This window comes from Oncorhynchus tshawytscha, linkage group LG04, assembly GCF_018296145.1.
Source record: "Oncorhynchus tshawytscha isolate Ot180627B linkage group LG04, Otsh_v2.0, whole genome shotgun sequence".
NCBI classification, from domain to species: domain Eukaryota; kingdom Metazoa; phylum Chordata; class Actinopteri; order Salmoniformes; family Salmonidae; genus Oncorhynchus; species Oncorhynchus tshawytscha.
The window spans coordinates 61605533-61627401 of NC_056432.1; the positions used below are offsets into that span (position 1 = coordinate 61605533).

At 46.7% G+C, this 21869-nt stretch overlaps 1 protein-coding gene across 1 annotated transcript in view; it reads left to right on the plus strand.

The window, feature by feature from the left end:
- The window catches only part of LOC112264185 (potassium/sodium hyperpolarization-activated cyclic nucleotide-gated channel 4-like), a 72567-nt gene extending 55435 nt beyond the window's left edge, over positions 1-17132 (plus strand). The window contains exons 8-9 of the mRNA XM_042320184.1: positions 5650-5931; positions 9138-17132. Coding sequence (XP_042176118.1) covers positions 5650-5931; positions 9138-11161 — 2306 coding nt within the window. The 3' untranslated portion in view covers positions 11162-17132. The remainder of the gene's footprint in view (positions 1-5649; positions 5932-9137) is intronic.
- The last annotated feature ends 4737 nt before the right edge of the window (positions 17133-21869 follow it).

The window sequence follows — 21869 nt, forward strand, 5'->3', positions numbered from 1 at the left end:
CAGGTAGCCTAAACACGCACACATACTGGCAAAGATTTTCAGCTTTCAGGCAGACACTTGAACACGTTTCTGAATTACAGAGTGAGGGATTTGCATAGGAGCTTTTTTTTTCTGGGACTAGAAATAAATGCCTGAATCGTAAAATAACATTATTAACCAGTTCCCATGCTTTTAAAATAACGGTTCTGTTATGGAACAATATGGATCACTTTCGTTCTTGGTTTAGTTTCTGTTCCTTGAAAAATGTAATTATTTTTCGTTTTCTGTTCTGTTCCCTGAACCGGTTCCAACCCCTGATATACAGTATACTGTATATGACAAAATACTTGTCAAAAGGTCCTTCAGGCTAAAAATGCTTTCAGGCTTTTCAGTCCTGCATTTCCAAGGTATTACAGAAAAAAACACGTGCTAGTTGTTCTTTCCCCCATCAGGGTCAGACAGTTTGTACTCTTCTCATGGTGTCAGGGAGTGTATGACACGTGTATGACTTAGCTCTAGCCATAGTCCTCTTACCAAATACCAATTAATATTGGACATTGACAGTGACACTGTATCATTGAGAAGACACTGTTTAAGTAATGAGAAACCGCAGTGAAGCATTTAACAGCACATGACCTGCCTGCTGAAGTTTAATTACGCCGCTCCCTGCTCTGGACCGTCTCCGTGCCCTCTCCCTGGGGGGCGCCGCAAATAATAGAGAGATGGGAAGCAATCTATCTCTGTGTGTGTGTGTGTGTGTGTGTGTGTGTGTGTGTGTGTGTGTGTGTGTGTGTGTGTGTGTGTGTGCGCCAAGATGAATCAACATTTCAGCCTGCCTGGTGTGTCTCCCTGGGTGAGGGAGGAGTGAAGCATCATCTTTCTTTGTTGTTGTTTTCTCTCTATTTAAACATTTATTTTGACTTACGTCTGAATTGCATGGATCAACACGAAGCACCACTGCCACTGCAAATGCACCGTTTTTGGAACGGAACTGGTTGCCTCGCATTAAATATTTAAGCCCTGGATCTGCAATTATTTCTCCCAAACGCGTTAGATGCGCTGGGCTTTGCAGGTTTTGACTCCATTATCCGGCAGCTATTCCTAGCATCCAGGACCAGACTGGCTGCTCCAGGGGGAGGCAAGGCCAACCAACCCAAGCCCACCATGCAGCCATAGGGAGTTTGTTACCAAACATGAGTTAGTCATTCATGAAATTAATTGATGTAAGAGGAGCACCAGGGATATGTCACTCTTCTCTCTCTCTCTCTCTCTCTCTCTCTCTCTCTCTCTCTCTCTCTCTCTCTCTCTCTCTCTCTCTCTCTCTCTCTCTGCCCTACCAAACAGGAAGTGAGAGAGAGTGAGGATTTCCAAGAAACAAACACAAAGGGGGGTGGACACTCTCTCAGTGTTTTCTGTATTGATGACTGTACTGTAGATGTATGTTTGTAAGCTCATTAACGTCCTGTACAGTACATGCTTGTCATCAGTAATACTATGCATTATTAATATACACTCAGTAGTCTGTGCCTGTTAACTAACTGTAGGATCAGCTTGCTCTGGAGAGCCTAATATGGGCATTGCGTGTGGCATGTTGTGGATGGATTGCTGGGCAGAAATACAGCAAACCAGGGGAAGGGGACATATAATGTGACTGCAGTATTCAAGCCAAAGGACGCATGGAGCATAGCCAGGCCCAGTCACTGGTCTGTCCTCTGGGCTCACACACACACGCACGCACGCATGCACACACACACACACACACACACACACACACACAATAACCCGCCACTGTGGGGCTGCATTCAGACTCTCCTATATGGACAGCATCTAGAAGACCCCCTCCCTCCCCAGATTGGGTGTGTTATTGTGTTAGTATAGGTCATCCTTGTGTAATTACTGTGTGACTGGTTGAACTGCAGCCCTCCTGGATAGTGCATCACAGTTACATCAGTAAAATGGTACAGTGGCTGGAGATGTCCATCAGACCCTGGTGCTTGTCAAGAGGCAGCTTTAATCATACCTCTAACATGGTTCATCTTTCCTTCAAGTGAGCTGTGGCGGGGTTGAGGGAGGGGGAAGGGGTGGTGGTTGGGGTAGTGGAGGAGGAAAGAATCAACTGTTATCTGAGCCGGCTCCTCTTAATCTCTAGGCCCTTAAAGTCCAGGCTGGAAAGAAGAGCTTTCTGGTACCCAGGCTTCTGCTCTGAGCCCTGTCTCTGCCTATGTCCCTATTCATGTCTCAGTCCCTGTCTCTATCTCTGTCCCCTATTCCTGTCTTAGTCCCTGTCTCTTGTCCCTGACCCTGTCCTTGTCTCAGTCCCTGTCTCTGTGGAAAAGCAGACTGAAGAGCTGCCAAATGGCTGCCCTGACTGAGTGAGTCATTGAGGGGGGTTGGCAGTGGAGTCGCAGGTAATCCCCTCGCCCCTTAACCCATTTTAACACTCCTCCTAGAGAAGGTGGGAAGGGAAAAGAGTCAGGGACTGAATGAATCTATTCTGTAAGACTTTATTATAGTCACTGAGCTACCTTTGAATTAAGCTAGCAGTTCCCCCATGCAGAATCTAACAGATCTAACAGCAGCAGTGTATAACAGTCAATTACTGCTGTTAGCATTGGAGGAAGAAGGAGACGCGATGAGAAGTGACACGACACCAGCTATGGTGATGGCTAAACCAGACACTCCCCGACCTCTCTCCTCATCATAGGCCAGTGTGTATTTCCCTATGCTAATGCTGGGAGGGTGGGAGCGAGCGCGGTGTGTCATGGGGAATCAGGCTGCCCGGTGCAGATGTTTCAAAGGTTAGAGAGTGTCCTCTCAGAGGGCCTGTGGGCTGCCAGGGGCGATGGAGATGGGAGCTGACAGGAGAGAACCAGAGTCCAGGTGAGGCTCCCCAGACCAGGCCAGAGGACACTGATACCTCACCATGGGAGACCCAGCTCGTACACACACACACACACACACACACACACAGACACACACAGACACACACAGAGTCTTCCCAAGACCAACCCCCATCATTTCCCAGTCATTTCCCAAACCCTTCCAATGTGAGCCAGCCAGTTATGTGTGTTGTGTAACCAAGGTCATACTGTACTGTACAACAGCAAATCAAATGAAGAGAGTCAGTGCAACAAAGGAAGATACAAAACATTTATAATAAAGGGGCCAATGTAAATAGTCTGGGTGGCTATTTGATCAACTGTTCAGCAGTCTTATGGCTTGGGGGTAGAAGCTGTTCAGGAGCATTTTGGTCCCAGACTTGGCGCTCTGGTACCGCTTGCCTTGCAGTAGCAGAGAGAACAGTCTATGACTTGGGTGGCTGGAGTCTTTGACAATTTTTAGGGCCTTCCTCTAACACCGCCTGGTATAGAGGTCCCGGATGGCAGGAAGTTTGGTCCCAGTGAGGTACTGTGCCGTACACACTACCCTCTGTAGGACCTTGCGGTTGGATGTCGAGTAGTTTCCATGACCACATTGTCATTAAATGTGTTCATGCTGTACTCCAAGCATTTCACTCAAACTTGGAAATAAAATGTTCTTCCTTGAAGTTGCTGAACAAGTGTTCCAGCACGATTACCAAAAAAAGCAGCAGGCGCAGCTAAGACAGACGAGAGAAGGAAACACGCCACTACAACATACACGCAGACCTGGGCAAAGTAAGCCTGTTCAGTGATTTAATGCAACATTTTTGTACTTTTGCAACAGACTGTAAAAGTGAGTCAGCATAGAGATTTAACCAGTCATACATCATTTGACTGTTAATGATGTACTACCAAGAGGAGTTTGTGCTTGAGAAGGATAGAACAGAGGTCACAGTGCCTTTAGATGCACCATCGAATAAATGTTAGTTTCATACCCGACGTAGGCTGCCAGCAAAATCAATTAGTCAATTACAATTAGTGCTTCGGGACTTTCACGGTACAGCATAGCAGCAATGTTTAAACACAGAAAGAACCACGTGAGGATGTTTGCCTTTAAAGTCAATAGCTTATTAGCAATAATACCTAATGGATAGGGAGCGACATATTTCCTCAAATATGACCAGGCGTCCATGTATAATGACTCTCATCTTTAGTTCTGACATGGGTCCAACTCAGTGTTCCTCCGTTAGGGTCGCAGGGTTTGTCCCTCCATTTATCCCTGGTTCTCCAGGATTGAGTGTTAATCTCTCATTGTTTAGCGTTGAGCTCTAGCTGCTACTCATTGCTCCATGCTGGGTCTTCTACAGTCAAGAGTTCAGATACCAGTGCTAAGAGTCTGGGCTTTACATCCTCTTCTCTTAAGACAGGCAGATAAGACCGGAAGAAAGGCTCTGCAGCTCAGTGTCTCATCTCAGCAGTGCTGGTTTCAGCCAGAAAGCCATGAGGCAAAAGGATTTAACACAGCCAGGCAGGGCAGGACACTCCTCTCCAGAGGGGATTACTGGGAGCAGAGCAGGCCTGCAGAAAACGGACCCCCAACACAGGCAGAGCCATGGTTGACCTGGGAGCACGCACACACAAACACACAAATGGGGTTACCCAGCAGCGCAGACGCACACAACTCCCCCTCACACACACAGGATGAGCTGCACATGTTGTTTTTCATTAGGGCAGTCATGGTCAGGAACAAGGAGGCTTTGGCTGGCTGGGTATCTGGCTGCACTAGAGAGAAGGCAGAAGCCCTCATCCTCTCTAACCCGCCATGCACTGTACAATACACAGAGAGGCAGTATGAGAGGGGAAAGGAGAGGGGGAGCGAGAGAGAGAGAAAAACAGATTAGTGAGAAGTGAAATTCAAAGTGATATGATGGAAGAGGGATTCCTAGTAAATGTTACATAGGGAGCAGGAGAAAGGCAGTTCGTTTTTGCACCAACTGAGAATTGAAAAGAAGAGTGGCGTTGGAAAAGGCTTTTTCTGAGAAAGACTAAGTGTTATAGTGGGATTGGGACTGAGAGTTGGAGAGTAGATGAAAGTGAGAGTCGGAGAGTGGCCCACAAGTGGGATGTGTGTGATTGTGATAGAAAAGCACATGGCACGCATACAGTAAATTCACACACACACACACTCACACACACACAAACAACATACACACACCCGCGGCAGACACACGGCATAGGGGTGCTGTTGGTGTCAGAGCTCCACAGCACGGCTGCCTGCTAAGTGGAACATCATTCTCCTGATCTGGCATGACAGAGGAGGTCTAGCAAACCTCTAAGCTTTCAAAATGGCATTAAGTGCTTCAGCTGTGGATTACAGAAAATTCTAATTTGTAGTGCTAAAAAGGAGAGACAAAAAAACAGTTCAGCACAGGGGTAGGCATCCCTGGTCCTGGAGGGCCGCAAGCACTTCATGTTTTTGACCTAGAAGACCAGGTGTGTTGAATTTAGGCAATCACTGAACTGTTCGATTAGCTCAGTTGGTCAGGGGTGGTGCCTAGTTGGAACAAAATCCTGCAGTACCTGCGGCCCTCCAGGAACACGGTTGCCTACCCCTGGTTCATCTTCGTCATCATAAACAGTAAGTGGGACAATAGTGATATTTATCTATTTTTTCCCAGCAGCGTGTTCTAATCCCTTCAGGTCTAGTTCACACATGAGAGAACTCAGTCGGGGTGATACATGTTAAAGGAAACATTAAGTCTTAATAGTTCTGTCAGCCTTCACAGAGATTTCTCTGACGTGTGATAAGAAGTGGGCCAACGTTGGCATAGCATCAGCCCTACACGACAACAGGATCTCTACCTTGACCATAGTGAACACGTCATCCTGCCGTGTCGACGTTCCTCTCTTCCTGTGTCCTGTGCAGAGATCTGTCTGTTGACGCGGGGTAGAAGAACAGCCAGCGTCAGAGCAGACACCTACTGCCGTCTGTACTCTCTGTCTGTGGACAACTTCAACGAGGTCCTGGAAGAGTACCCCATGATGAGACGGGCCTTCGAGACCGTGGCTCTGGACCGGCTGGACCGCATAGGTAAGAGACTACATAGCACAACATGACTTTCAACTCCATATGTATCACTGTAATTGAGCTGATCGTTACAGCCAACCATCCGCCTCTCCATTGTCAAGTATTGTGAAGTATGAATGTATTCAAAGACGTGTTACAGTCCCCAGGTAGCACTCTGTACTAGATTGCCACTGGTTAAAATCCCAGATGGAACAAATGAAACGTGATGTAGTAAATGGATATGGATTGGCTGAGTAAATTACAAAGTGAGTCAGCTGCCAGTCACTGTACTGTACATGGAGGTGTCTGTCTGAGAATCAAACACAGATGTGCCACAGCTGAGGAATCCTCTGGAGGGGAGCTGTTTCCAGCTAAGTGAGCAGCCAGCGAAGAGGAGAGGAGGCCGTGCAGTCAGTGTTTGTGTATGTTAGTGACCTGCTCAGGGCCAGTTGGACCAGTAGGCCAAGCAAACAGATATGTCATATTAGCTCAGATGTCTCCACCCCTCCCACGCTGGCCTCCACACATCTGGCACCATGGGCCCTGGCTGCCAGGGAGGAGGGACGGATGGGCACCGCAGAGAGAGGAGAGGAGACAACTCTCTCTATTCTACAGGATATTGTTTTATCATCTCATGTGATAATCTCTCCAGGCAGGGAGAGTGATGTAAGTTAAAGAGAGGAAAATCCCATGGTGATGGTGAAGAACTCACTATATATAGCTCACCTAGTTGACCTAGTGAAAAGTAGTGTATTTAGTTTGGTTAGTAATATAGAATTTACATAACAGACAGTGACAGGTAGAATGTCCGGTGCTAACAGTACGAGAATGGATCATCTCACATCTGTTGTATTGGCCCTGAAGAACAGGGGAGGTAGGCGTTTGGAATGCTGTAGTTATGGTTAAGTACGTAGAAGACTGGTTCTTTTCATTCTAGCCCCATTTCAGTGATGTGTACAGCGTGTGCACTGATATGACACTTCATTCAGTTCTCAGCCAGCCCAGACAAATAAAAGATTCACAATGAACGTCAGCACGCCTCTATCATAACTATCTTTGCATGCTTCATGAAAAATGGCTGCAGGCAGGGGGCTCTTTCTTTGGTGAAAATGGTGTTCACCTTTCGCCAGTCCTCCTGCATAATGAAGTCATTCACACAGTGATGCCCTACTAATTAATTACTGTCTTAATGGACCCTGTGCAATCGGATCAGAGCTGGGTCTGCTACGGCATCGGGGTCAGGGCTGACCGAGAGACAGCCCCCAGCACTGCTCCCCCTAATCGCCAGCCTCTCATATCTGAAATGGAGAGAGATTGATCTGGGCCTAATTGCATTGACAGTAGTGAGCTGAGCGTGCGGGTACTGTACGATTTCAACCCTTTCAGGATTAGTGGTTGAGAAAAAACAGCTGTGTGAATTAACCCTGTCACTGCTGGCACGTTCACCCAAGAGGGATAGGGCTCAGAGTTGAGTTCACCTTTTCCCGAAGAAAGGCTATTTGTTACTTAGCTCGTGAGCTATTTCAGGCCATCCCCATCCTGTCTCTGTAATCTGGTGAGTGGCTGACCCCTGACCCCTTCACCACTGGCCATGGAGCTCTGGCCATCCAATGACACCGATTGAGCACTGCCCTACACTGTGAAATCACTGACGTTAGTGTGAACACTGACCAGTCCCTCATTCTTTCCGTATCAGTCAGCCATGTCCCCGTTCAGAGCCATGTTTCATCTGCATTCACTTTGCCTCTTATCTACGGCTCCACAGTAAGAGCTAGTCAAACAAACACACACACACAGTCTGCTGGAGCTATCATGCTTCCTCTGTGTTATTCCCCTTGGTAGGCTACGTTCCCTCCCTCCCACCCTCCCTCTCTCTATCTCCCTTCTCCAAATTTCAGCCAGGGTTTCTCTTTTCTAGCTCTGTCCTTGTGCTCGGTGCTGTTAGGGAGAAGTGCTTCAGAATGCAGCGACCGTGTGACATAGGAATCAAAGAGGAGTCTGGGAGTAGGCTGATCACAGCCATTCTGACGCCCTTTAATAGTCAATGTGCAGCCTAGGGGCTAAAACTCAGTAACACTCAGTGGCCTTTGTTGGCAAATGTGTTGCTTGTTCACAGGATCAGGGGTGATTATGATGTAGCTGGTTATTGTGCAGTAGGGCCAGGCAGTGTGTGGCTAACTGTATAGTGGAAAAATCATCTCTAAATCTGATTCAATTCCAGAGTGTTTAACTAACTGGATTGTCTGTCTGTCTGTCTGTCTGTCTGTCTGTCTGTCTGTCTGTCTGTCTGTCTGTCTGTCTGTCTGTCTGTCTGTCTGTCTGTCTGTCTGTCTGTCTGTCTGTCTGTCTGTCTGTCTGTCTGTCTGTCTGTCTGTCTGTCTGTCTGTCTGTCTGTCTGTCTGTCTGTCTGTCTGTCTGTCTGTCTGTCTGTCTGTCTGTCTGTCTGTCTGTCTGTCTGTCTGTCTGTCTGTCTGTCTGTCTGTCTGTCTGTCTGTCTGTCTGTCTGTCTGTCTGTCTGTCTGTCTGTCTGTCTGTCTGTCTGTCTGTCTGTCTGTCTGTCTGTCTGTCTGTCTGTCTGTCTGTCTGTCTGTCTGTCTGTCTGTCTGTCTGTCTCTGTCTCTGTCTCTGTCTCTGTCTCTGTCTCTGTCTCTGTCTCTGTCTCTGTCTCTGTCTCTGTCTCTGTCTCTGTCTCTGTCTCTGTCTCTGTCTCTGTCTCTGTCTCTGTCTCTGTCTCTGTCTCTGTCTCTGTCTCTGTCTATGTCTCTGTCTCTGTCTCTGTATCTGTCTCTGTCTCTGTCTCTGTCTCTGTCTCTGTCTCTGTATCTGTCTCTGTCTCTGTCTCTGTCTCTGTCTCTGTCTCTGTCTCTGTCTCTGTCTCTGTCTCTGTCTCTGTCTCTGTCTCTGTCTCTGTCTCTGTCTCTGTCTCTGTCTCTGTCTCTGTCTCTGTCTCTGTCTCTGTCTCTGTCTCTGTCTCTGTCTCTCTCTGTCTCTGTCTCTGTCTCTGTCTCTGTCTCTCTCTGTCTCTGTCTCTGTCTCTCTCTGTCTCTGTCTCTGTCTCTGTCTCTGTCTCTGTCTCTCTCTGTCTCTGTCTCTGTCTCTCTCTGTCTCTCTCTGTCTCTGTCTCTGTCTCTGTCTGTCTCTGTCTCTCTCTGTCTCTGTCTCTGTCTCTGTCTCTGTCTCTGTCTCTCTCTGTCTCTCTCTGTCTCTCTCTGTCTCTCTCTCTCTCACAGGGAAGAAGAACTCCCTCCTGCAGCACAAGGTGCAGCACGACCTAAGCTCCGGCGTTCTCAACTACCAGGAGAACGAGATCATCCAGCAGATTGTGCAGCATGACAGAGACATGGCCACCTGTGCCCACCTCCTCCAGAACATTCCTCCACCTCAGCCCCCGTCTCCGGGGCACACCCCCGTCATCTGGGCTCCCCTCATCCAGGCACCCCTGCAGGCTGCTGCCGCCACCACCTCTGTGGCCATCGCCTTGACGCACCACCCCCACCTCCCACACCTCCCCGCCGCGCTCTTCCGCCCACCGGTCACGGTCCTGGGCTCCAGGAACCTCCAGGACCCTCCCCCCGGCCGGCTGAAGAAGTTCCACACGTCGGCGCCCACCTCCTTCATGGGACCTGACTCCCCCTCCAGCACCCCATCTAAACTGCACTGCTCTGGGATGGACACAGCCCTGCTGGCCTCCTTCCGGGCCCACCACACGACTCAGGGGTCAGGGGCAGCCAGCTCCAGTCAGCAGGCGTCCAGCAGCAGTGGAACCCAGCCTGGGCCTAGTGGGGCCTCCGCCTTTCCCTTTGGGCCTTTCTCCTCCTCCGGGGGCTCTCCTTCCCACAGCACGGCCCAGCTCCATTCACAGCCCCAGACGCAGCAGCCATTCCGCTGCACCACCCCGCCTCTCGCTGCCCTCTTCCAGCAGGGAGCTGTGGGGGGAGCAGGGATGGGTGGAGCAACAGGGGGAGCTACTGGGGGGGCTACAGGTTGGTCTTCAGGAGGCGCTACTGAAGGTGAAGTAGGAGGAGCAATAGGAGGGGCTGATGAGAGGGCCACAGGTGGGACAATAAGAAGGGCCACTGGTTGGGGTAGACGTGGATCTATAGAAGGATATACCACTGGAGGGCATATAGGAGGAGCCACTGGGGGGTACTCAGGAGGGGATAGTGGTGGGCACATTAGAGGAACTAGTGGAGGCCATATAGGAGCTACTGGTGGAGCAATGGGAGGGGCAGCTAGAGGGCATATAGGAGGGGCAATGGGAGGGGCTATAGGTGGAATGACAATTGGAGTTCTGGGTACCTCTAGTTCTGGTTGTAGTATCAGCCCCCAGTCCATTGGTTCATCCGGCAACATTAACCCCTGTCAGCTGCTCCACAGCCAGCTGCCCCCCAAGCCTCCACAGGTGGGCTCCCTGCAGCAGTTTGCAGGCGGGGGCAGGACTCCTAGTGCATTCTACCACTCCCCCCCTCCAGGCTCCCCATCCTCCTCCTCCACCCAGCAGGCCCCAGAGGGTTCCCCATCTCCCCTGGCCCAGTTCAGCCTGGCAGGCTTACAGTCTGGACTTCAGTCTGGCCTCCAGTCTGGCCTCCAGTCTGGCCTGGTCCCTCAGCTGTCCCTGGAGAGGTCTGCCCTGGCCTCGTTGGCCCAGTACGGCTCAGCTAACGGCTCGCCCTGCTACACCCCCCTGGGGCCTAGCCCCACGGTCCAAAGCCCAGTCACAGGAAGGACTTTCCACTACAGCGACTCCTCCAGTGCCACTGGGTCCCACAGCTCTCTGCTCATGCCCCAGACCTCCCTCCCCAGCCAGCAGCACGCAGCCGGCAGTGAGTCTCTGCTGGGGCTGGGCAGCTTCTCTGAGGATATGAACCTATTGTCCTGTTCTAACCCCTCCCTGCCCCAGGATGTGGCCCAGGCCATGGGATACTCCTCACTCCCACGTTCCTCACCCTCTCGCAGCTCGCCCCCACGCTCCTCACCCCCTCGCAGCTCGCCTCCACGCTCCTCAACCCCACGCTCCTCCATGGAGCCAGGATACTGTCTCTCCTCGCCCTACTCCTCCCCCATCCTAGTGCCCAAACCCTGTAGCTCGGTGTCAGGACACATGGCTCCTCCTGTCCCTGCCCAGATGTCTCCAGGACAACTGCAGCACCAGACTCAGTCCCCCGTGGCCTCCCCGGCCCTGCCGCCACGGAAAGGCTCGGCAGCCCACTCTGAACTAGAACCTGTCCGCTCCAAACTAACCTCCAATTTGTGAGGTTTGATCACACCCTCCCTGGACTAGTACACAAACAATCTTCCTGTATGATGTCATTCTCTTTTAGGCTTCACTGTGTTCTAATCGTTATCATTTCCACCATCTTAATATTACTGTGATTTAAAAGATGACACTTAACCAGGTAACTTCTAGCTCCCTAGACTACTACACTTTCTTTGTTTTTGTTTTGTCCTTCTCCCTTTTTTATTCATACGTATATACATAGAAATATATTTAAAAGATATGCTAATCAAGGGACAGGAGGGTGTGAACAGAAAATGATATCCATTTAAGAGATGGTCATTTCGTTCTTTCTAACTATGCCAAATTCATATGATGGGGTTTGGTTTGATGGTTAGATGGACAACACAATAGTACTTTTTTGCAGGAACCTATGCACTACCTGCATGTATAGATGCTTTTTTTGTGTGTTTTAAAAGAACAGAATCAACCTTTTCAGTGGAAAATACATGCTTCAATAAGAGCAGACTGACTTATTTTTTCATCCCATACAGGATCACATGATGTTGATCCTTAATCAACTATTATCAATTAGATGACTTATTTATCCACTGTATAGACTTCACGAAACCTTCCGAGGTGGAGAAGAGATTTTAGGAAACCAAAAATAATTTGCCTCCCCTTTGGCCTGTGTGTTGTTGTATTGTCGTAATATTGGGGGGTGTTGAGTGGGCTACAGGCCCTCCATCCCTGTAGTGAGACAGACATCAAGTATGATGTGTTAGTGATAGGCTTCCTGCAGTGTCCTCAACCCTGTCCTAACAAATTCACTTTGTCTTCCAAGCTCAACATGCCGCAAATGTTTTGGATGGACAAGGACAAGTTGAGCCCTGCAATCTGTGTGCTAGTGGACAGAGTGTGTGCATTTATGTGTGTGTGTGTGATAGTGACTGAGTGTGTGTTTGAGTGATTGTCTGTGTGTTTAAGAGAGAAAGAGAGCGAGAGTAGTCTAATGCACGAGAAGACTAACCAAGGAGGGTTTTGCCTTTTCACAAAACTAGGACTACCATCCCAGCTTGTGTGTGGAATTGTGTACCTCCAGGACTCTTCAATCTCTCAATGCTAGAAAACACTACACTCACTAGTGCTCCCAGAGCCATCAATCACACATACATCACAGTCAGATAATGTAGCGAACACACAGAAAATAGACCATTTGGACATAAGCAATTACGTTTGTTATTGTAACGATATCATATACCTGTTGAAGTGCTGCTTGATAGAAAAGATCCACTCCATATTACTACCCACAGCTGTTAGACGGTCAACGTAGACATTCTCCCACATTGACTGCCAGTGTTGAGTTGAACATGTTGAATGTATGCGCGTTTCATAATTTTTTAAATTTAGAATAAATATGGGTCATGCGGTTTTACATCAAGGAGGTACAGACAGAAAGACGGGTCGTGACGGAATAAAAATGGTAGTTGTGGACAATTTCATAGACCTGTATGTTGAGGTTAATCCCAGCGGACACGAATGGTTGAAATGACGTCATTCCAGCCAGATAGCATGACTTCATTTCAACCAACCAGCTGTATGCCTGGCTGTGTGTTCTGGTTAGATAGGTAGCAGTAATCACCTCTGCTTCTCTCCACAGCCCATCCCTCTCCTGCTCTCCTGCCCATCATAAGGAGCAGCATGTTACCCTGGGTTCAGACAGCTGGGTCCATCTCTATCTCAGTCACACCACTCAGCCACAACACTCTTTTTTAACAACACAGCCCCTGACCTCTGACCCGTGTAGGCCAGCATGGGCTAGTTGACAGAGGTACACAGTGACCACACTCTAGTCCCTCATTACTACCTCCCTCAGCAGGCCTGTATCAAGGGCTAACCACGCATGCACACACACACACACACACACGCGCACACACTCATGCACATGCATACACACACACAAGCCTTGGCAGTCTCCCAATGCAAATTGCAGTGTTGAATTGAATTCATTTGAACAGAACAGTAAGATTTCTATTAATTAAAAGGGCTTTTAAAATGAGTTCTGTTCTCCTATTGGAGTGAATGCAGATCTAAAGTATCGGTTTTAAATCATCTCTCTTTCTCTCTCTCCCTCTGTTTGTTGTTGTTGTTTTACACCTGGTCTTCTTCTGCAGCGAGGTGCTATCTATCTAGAAATATCTGAAATATTTATTCACTGTCTGTGTCTGTCTGGCATGTGGCACATGACTCCCTGACAGGCCGGATTGACGGTGGGAAACCCACAGACATCACCTCAGACAGACAGACAGGGAGGGATTTATTCTCTCCGATAGAACACTCAGCAGCGTGATTGGCTGGACACAGGGAGGGAACAGGGAAGTGATCAGCTCCAGCAGAGGAATATTAATGTCTGTAGTGTTTACAGTGCAATCGTTAAAGACTGTGACTGCTGGAGCTGTTAAAACACAAAGCCAATAGACTGCCATGGCTGTTTCACATCTGAACAAAAAAACAACAAGAACCTCAACCGGTTTGTTTATTTTCCACAATATGACCTTATTAAGTCCAAGAGTTGGGAAAGACTACTTTGGATCGGGGTTGAGGGAGCTAGTGGTTGAGACAGAGGAGTAAATGTGAGGAGACACTGATAGATTGGAGGAATGACGTGGTTGGACAGACGGTCAGGGCGCTGACAGGTAGACAGCCAGCCCATGGGGTTCGCAGGCTGACGAGCTGCTTGTTTTCTGGGGGACGTTGAAGGCATGTCAACCCTGCCTTATGATTGTTCCTGAGCGCTGGTGTAGGTTTGTGGGAGGGAGGAGGATATTGATTTGTGGGTATTTGAGGCAGCTTTTGGGTGTTGCTAAGGTAATGGTGTGTGTGCCTGTGCGTTTGTACATGTGTGTCTGTAGGAGAGATTGCAACCCAGCGTTCTCAACCCAGTGCCAGGGTCGATGTCTGGGAGTGGTCGGTGTCTGAAGATGGGTGGGCAGGGGAGGCACAGGTCATGGCTTAAAGAGAGATAGGCACAAGACAGTGATCGATTAGCTGGGTCTGGACCTGACCTGGAAGACCTGGGCCATTATCACACATAAGGACGTGCATAGTGTGTCAATCATTCCAGTCTGCCGCTGTCATTCAGGGAGCTGTCAGTGTCCCGTCTGAATGTACATGACTCTGTCTCACCTAGGCCACACCTCCCTAACACTGAACTGTCTGGTCTTCCTTTGATGCTATTTGTTCTTCAAGTGGATTTGGTTATCTTTGGCCATGTCTACACTTAACACTTACATGCAACTTCTGCTATCAGGATAGGAAGATTGCATTGAAAAGACGGGTCTAGATGCACAAAAGTCCCAGTGTGGCCCGATTGTGTTCAGATCTGCCTGACCACTTCAGGAGGTGGTCAGGGATGTATTGTGTGCTGATTTCTCCTCAGTCTGGACACAATCAGGCTACCGAAAGTGCATACAGTGGGCGACGTCATCAGCAATCTGCCCACAAGTCTCCAGAAAACGTGTGTTTTGGGTGCGAGAGGCACCTTTTCATAATAATGTTGGAGGAAATACATACCTAGCATGGGAGGAACGTATTTACTGGCTTCATAAATGCTAGCCAGCTAGCTAAAATAAAAAAAAACACAATGTTTTGTTTGGCTAGAGTTATGCTAACCCGTTTGCAATCGCTTTAGCTTTGCTAGCTAGCTTGCTGGTTAGTTACAGAGGTTAGTTGGCTAGCTACAGTAGTTGGCTACTGCCATCAAGTTGTTTTGTTAATATCAGATTTAGCCTGTTCCAACATTTGCAGAATGTATACCGCATTTGAATATAGGGAAAAGGGAACCCGGACACAATGTGGACACGGTAGACATTTAAATGTAGGTGTAGAGGTATGAGGTGTTCAGAATTGATCAGAACTCCATGATCAGAATACACAAGCTGCATGAACTGTCAAGTCTAGACATGGCCTTTGATTAATTGCTGCTGATAAATGTGTAGCTTTCTATAGATTGTCTTTAAGGATGTCTGTGGGGAACAGAGGCAAACAGAGGCATACCAACTTCATGTCCTTGGAGATTTCAGAGCTCATCCATAAAGACCATCTATAGTAGACTATAAATATACTTAATTCTACAAAACAGTGAACCGTGTTTGAATTCTACATATCAGAGACTGACTCAATATAGAGTAGAGCTATTTCCATTCCATTTCCCTTTTACATCCATCCAACATGGGAAGGTTGATGTGTTGTGGAATGCCAGAGAAAGCATATGAAGGACATATCAAGGTACAGTGAGAGCGTGGCAACTAAAGACTACTCAATCCAAATACAAACCGCTCCTCCATTCTGAATTCATTTCAGGATAGGCAGACATAACCCTTGGATGTTGTCTTTCTATAATTCAGTAAAAACAGACCAAACAAGTTTACTGTATAATGGCAGGGTGGAAGTTTGTTCTCTTTCCTTCCTTCTGCCTGCAGATGTATGTCATTGTGTTCACCTCTGTCCAGATCACGCCAGGGCCTTAGTGTGTTAGCATGCTCTGGTCCTATAGCACTAGCCAGGGCTGGAGAGCTGGAGGAAGTGGAGGGAATGGGATTCTGTGCTGCTGTTGTAGTGCTTCATCCCAGACTCTTGTCTGTATGGGAGACTTGGAGAAGCTTCTCCTGGCATACCCAGCAGCATTTCCAATTCAGGGCGGTCTCTGTAACACAACACATTTTGATTCCATTTGGACCACTCCCAATTTCCGAACCTAATCTTTGCCTCCCCACTTCCCATTGTGCTGTATTACTGGGCCGTGAATGTGGGTGGGGGAATCCAGTGGTGCACACTAAAAGGAAATCAGCTGCAGTGATTGAGGATTAGAGGTAACAGCAGCAGAATTGAACCTGCTATTTCGGAGGCTGGGAGGAGAGAAACCGTTGTGTTTACTAGACGCCTTCATAACTCATTTAGAACCACAGATTCATTCTTAACCTTCAACCAACAAACCATCCCAGCCTATGTAGGCATCTGAGGCAGGGACACATGTAGCAACATATTTCAAATAGAGAAATCGAATGTGGTTAAAACTACTGTTTATGGCAGGGCCTGATGCAACTGACCTCTTTTCCACTCTACTTCGGTCAGATAGAATAACATGAAAATGATGTGAGTTTAATCCCTAAGTATGCTGTTGGGAGCAGTGTTAAGGGTGCAACCCGGATATGGCCCAGTTTAGTGAGAGTGTAGCAAATATGAGTGTGTCAAATCAAGGATGGGTGGTACGCATGAGTGTGCAATTCAGAACCGCATCACCTAGCAACACAGAGGCGTCATGGGTGTTAGTCAAACAAGGCTGCTTTGGAGCAAGACCTTCCAGTCCTCCTCACTGGCTTAGGGGGGAAAGGGCATACAGTACATGGAGTGGAGGTGAACCAACCTGCTTCTCTCTTACTGTAGCTTTCGTTATGCTGAATTATGTATATCTCACATACTCTGATGATACTTAGGATCATATGTCAATGTATATTTACGTATACAGATTTATATATTTCCATAGGACCTATTTATATTTCTGTATTTATTTTAGATTCTTAAGTGACGTCATCATCACCATGATAAAGATAAGCAATGTTCACCAAACTGTGTGTATGTACAGATTCATATCATCATTATGGTTTTTAAACGAAACACATGGTTTGCATTGTATAATCTCTTTGACTTTGGTAATGTGCAGGAGTGGGACATGACGCGCTACGGTACATCACTTTCTATCAGATGGCTTTGTTCTGTTTTGTAACCGCAGTGACAGTCCCACAGCTCTCACACAGACACATCTCTGCGGAGGACAGTATTTTTGACTGCGTTGCTATTGATCAATGGATATCAATATATATTTGCTGTGTTTAAAATGGGAACCATGGGATATAGCAATAAGGGAGATGTACAGGTATGTTGTGACTGGCTGTGTTTACCAGGCACTGTGCTATCAGCACGACCAGCGCTGTCCAGTAACAATGTGGATGATGAGAGGGGGGCAAAGCATAAATGGGGTTGTTGATAAGCACACATACTGGATAATATTAAAAAGGTATCAAATAAAATATAAGGAACAACTGCTTTGAGTGTTTTCTCCATTCATTGTCTTATTCAGTGTTTGCTGTAGAATGTGCCACACACATGCCCTAACCAATACATTCACTAGTACATGTAGCCACAGTTCAGTACACACTCCTGCCTTTCACATGTTCTCATCACCACTCAGCACCTCTCTCTCTCACTTTTTCCCCCTCTCTCTTTTACTTTCTCTCTCTCTCTTACGCACATGCACACAGGCAGGCAGTGAGGAGAAGTGCAGCTCCTCAGAATGCTATGCTGCATGGCAGACCGTAAAAGGGGGACTGTCTAACTCTGCCCCTGTGAGCACTCAGCCATCTGTTTCATTAGAATTCCCCCTTGAGGTAACCTTCCCTGGGAGGAGGGGAGAGGAGAGAGAGGGACTCATTGAAAGTGAAGGCCTTTTGTTTTAGATGGTCTCTTTTAATTATACAGAATTCTCCTCTCGTGATATACGCCTGCTGTGAGGAGTGTGCAGAGATTGGCATACTCATGCCTACTAACCCCATGTTCGGAAATGAGACAAAACTCTGCATAGCAAGCAAGCCAGCAAGTGAGTAGCACTTCTCTGATGTGAGACTCTCATATCCTCCGACTGTGGATATATGTGTGCCTCCACAGTGACTTCCATCGCACTGCCCGTCATCTCGATTTCTCCTGCCATGGTGGGATGGACAGCTAGTGCTAATGCCTTTTTGTGAAGCATCTGGGATAATCTGTTCTGGGCCTCCTTGGTTCAAACTCAACAGTAATTAATCCCACTCATTGCCCTGTGAGGCCGAGGCTGGGGTAGAGCGGCTGTGTGTGTGTCTGTTTCTCTCTAGTCTTCCCTCCTTTCCAGATGACCATTTAGACTCTCTCTCTTTCTCTATGTCAGAGCATTCTGTGGTCATGGAGGGGGCGGTAAGCAGGCCTTGACTTTTACATAAATTAAAATGTTTTCATAGTGGCATTTCAGGGGACATGGGGATTAGAGTGGATTTCAACAAACCAGAGGGATGAAATTTAAGTATGCTAAAAGTCTAAGAGCTATGCTACAGTTCTGCTCTGGATCAAAAGGAATAACCTATCATTATAGAAATTCACATGAGCACAACAAAGATTCATCATTATACGGTTCCCCTTGTAAAAGGAGAAGACTGGCTTTGGGTCGACTACTCATTCCGTTTCTCCAGATCTTCTCACACTCGTTCTGAAGCATGCTGGCCTGCCCCGTTGTTTTTTGGCAGTCCCAGACATGGAACACTCAGTAACACACACAGAAACTACAGCACATCCGTATTAGTGTTTTTTTTACCCCTATAAAATCCTACCGTCAAAGCCTTTTGACATCTGCCAGCATGTTCACAAATATTGTCAAAAGGCCAACTTAGCAAGGCTCCAGCCTTTGATGCGCACGGCTGAAAGTTTTTCATTTTTTGTGTGTCGATGTGTTTATTTTGTGGGGTAGATCCTTGGGTTATTAGGGTTCAGGGAAGTGTATGCATGATAAACCTTGAGATTAAGATGGCCACAGGCCATCCAACCTGATCCCCAGTTTCACACAAAAATGGTAATTTGTCCCTATAAAACTTGTCAATGGTCATGGATGGATACATGCCTGCCCTATTTAGAATTAGGAGAAAGAGACAAGTGACATAACTGTACTATCTGTGAGTTGGTCCACTTTAGGGAAAAGGTCTTTACTGTTATGACGTGTGCTGCTCTGGGAATTGTGTGACATTTCGCATGAGCATTAGCTCAACATAGGAGCTGTGCCGTAACTCATAAGCTTTATTGTAGGTTAGGGTGTATTTTACTGTTGTACAGGTCATGGATAAGTATTAGAATCATTGGAGATAGTATCTCTTTGAATGTGCTTGTGCTCAATTCATCCGAGGTCCCAGCAGCTACTGTATAGCACTGTCTCATGGACCATTTCAGAAATGATGTTCTGTCTTGAGCTGCATTCCCCTGAGAGATGGCAACACGAGGACAAACTGCTCAAATCATTACCCTCGCGTCTGCTAACAGTCCTCACTGTCTGTTTATGAGAGCCTGCCTGCCTCACTCACTCAGGCAGCACGCAATACTACTGTAGCTATCTAGCTTACTAATGCTAACCCCACAGAATACATTTTTTTTGTGGGGGTGGGGTTACATGTACATTATCTATTTCAAATGATAAGTTTATAAAGCATGTACCCATAGGCTGCCACTCAAAAGAAGGAAACACATTAAGAAATACAAACAGAGTTTAAGTGATAAGAAATTCAGTATAACAGGTAGGAGCTGATTCTGATATATTATGCTAAGCTCACATATTCATGCCTTTCAACCCATGTTCACTACTAAACCTTACACGCTACTAATCTACACGGTGACCTGTCTGTTAATGCTCGCCTTACATAGCCCGTCTGCTTTTTTTCTAGGAATGCTTCTATATAAACTCATCCCTCGTACTGTAATGCTAAAACCATAGTTCTGACTGCCTGTCTGTTTGTTATAACTCATATTGGCTACAGTTCATTTGTTTGACTATTTTCTTGGGTTCTGGATCATTTCCGTATAATTCAGTCAACTTCTAAAATTGGCGACTTTGGAGTAAAACATGAAATAGACTAAATTGGTTTGAGAAACATTTTCTTATTTAGTTTCACTTCAATAACAATAATCCTTTGTGGCTGGTGATCCCAGCACAGTGTTCTCCTCCTCCTCCCAGCTTCCTGAGCTAAGACCTGGACATGGTGAGGAAGGAGTTCCCATCTCAATAGCCTTTCTTCTCCCCCATGGCTCTGCTCTGGAAAGATTCCTCTCTTCTGACCCTCCTCTCTCACTCTGTTTGTGGCGGAAGGTAAATGCTACTCAACAGATGTCTCCACTGTCCCCTGCTCCCAGTTCCCTGTTTATCACACTAGCCCAAGCTCTTGAGCTTCTCTGTAACAGGGTCTTCCTTGAACTGAGCGGGAGAAAATAGACCTGGGTGGCTAAATGGCCATACCATAAATCACGTAGACTCAAATCATTTGAAGAAAGCGTAAATGGCCTTGGCTTGTACACCAATATCACCTACTGTAGCAGAGCTTCTGGAACACCTGTAAAGGAGGCTTGTGTCCCTGAAATGGTGCCTTTACCCTTCTGTTATTTCCACTATTCAGGGGGAGAAAACAGCCTCTTTCTCTATCTCAACATCTGAGCCCCAGAAGAAGCAGTTTAGAGCATCTGAGGAGAGGATTACCAATCGCTTCTGATACACAGAGCCCACAATTTCCATCTGTCTCTCTTTCATCGCTTATCAGTGAGAAGTGGGGGGGACTGAAAACAGCGCACATTCATCACAATCACCACAGACACACATTTAAGGGCATCAGACGTTCTAAGAGAAATCGAAAGTGACAGACATGCACAAGTGTCATCACACAAGTGGGGTGAAGAGAGATTTGAATAATCCCATTGTGTGTTCTTATACAGTCACCTCAAATTAGTGTCAGCCTTGATAAAAAAATGTATGTTCGGTTTTATAAGTTAATCTCTTCATAAGAAACTGTATTGTGGACTTCCATGGCTTCAATGCGCCGAATACCACAGGTGTAGACCTTACAGTGAAGTGCTTATTTACAAGGTCTTTCCCTTGTAAAATGATGAGAAAAAAAAGATGAACAAAAAAAAGCTATATACAAGGACTACCAATACCACATCAATGTGCAGGGATACGTGGTAATTGAAGTAGATATGTACATGTAGGCAGGGGTAACGGGACTAAGCATCGTCTAGATATTAATAAGAGTGAAAGTAGCAGCAGTGTACAGTATATGTGTATGTCTACTGTACATGTGTGATCATTTGTGTGTATGTGGCACCAATGTGTGTATGTGTGAGTGCCTGTGCCACTGGGATATAAAAATCAGGTAACACACATGTAAAATCCATTTGTCATCCATCCCCATGGGAAAAGGCAAAGAATTCACAAACGAAAAGAGGCAATGCTTTTTGACCTTAGTATTTTATTAATATCAAAACAACAACAACTATAGATATAATAAAACTGCTATTTTAGCAGTTTGTGTACAAAACAATATCTAAAAACGAAATATACCACTTACTACTATTAAGGCAATAATTAAAGGTCAAAGGTCAAAATCCAGTTTTTCATGAACTCAGATGATATTTGATGGAAACCAGATCAAAGTATGATGACAAATGTATGATACATGACTGTTGCTTCTACGTTGATAAAGTCTGAACATAAAGTTACTGTTCCCCTCCCCCATGCCAAACACTTGGATTAATTATTAAGGGGACAAGGTGACATCACGTTACCTCATTTTAATACACCAATGGTAACATGATATTCTCTTACCTAATTTAAATAAGTACCGCCTTGTAACCAACATTGGAGAAGGTGTGTTTGAAGAGGGGTGTAGTTTATATAGCTCGATAGCTACTCTACTGGTGCCAACATTTTACTGTAGGGTGTCAGCAAATGTAATTAAAAGTTTACCCTTTTAAACTATGGAAAAGATACTTATAGGTACCTTTCATCTGTGTCTGGTGTTCGCTAGTTACTGGCTAGCTAGGTCTTCAGCCAGCATGAACAACAGGGGTGGACAGGTCGTTCAAAACTCACAATGCAGTTGTCAACTCAACACATCCATCAGTGCTGCTG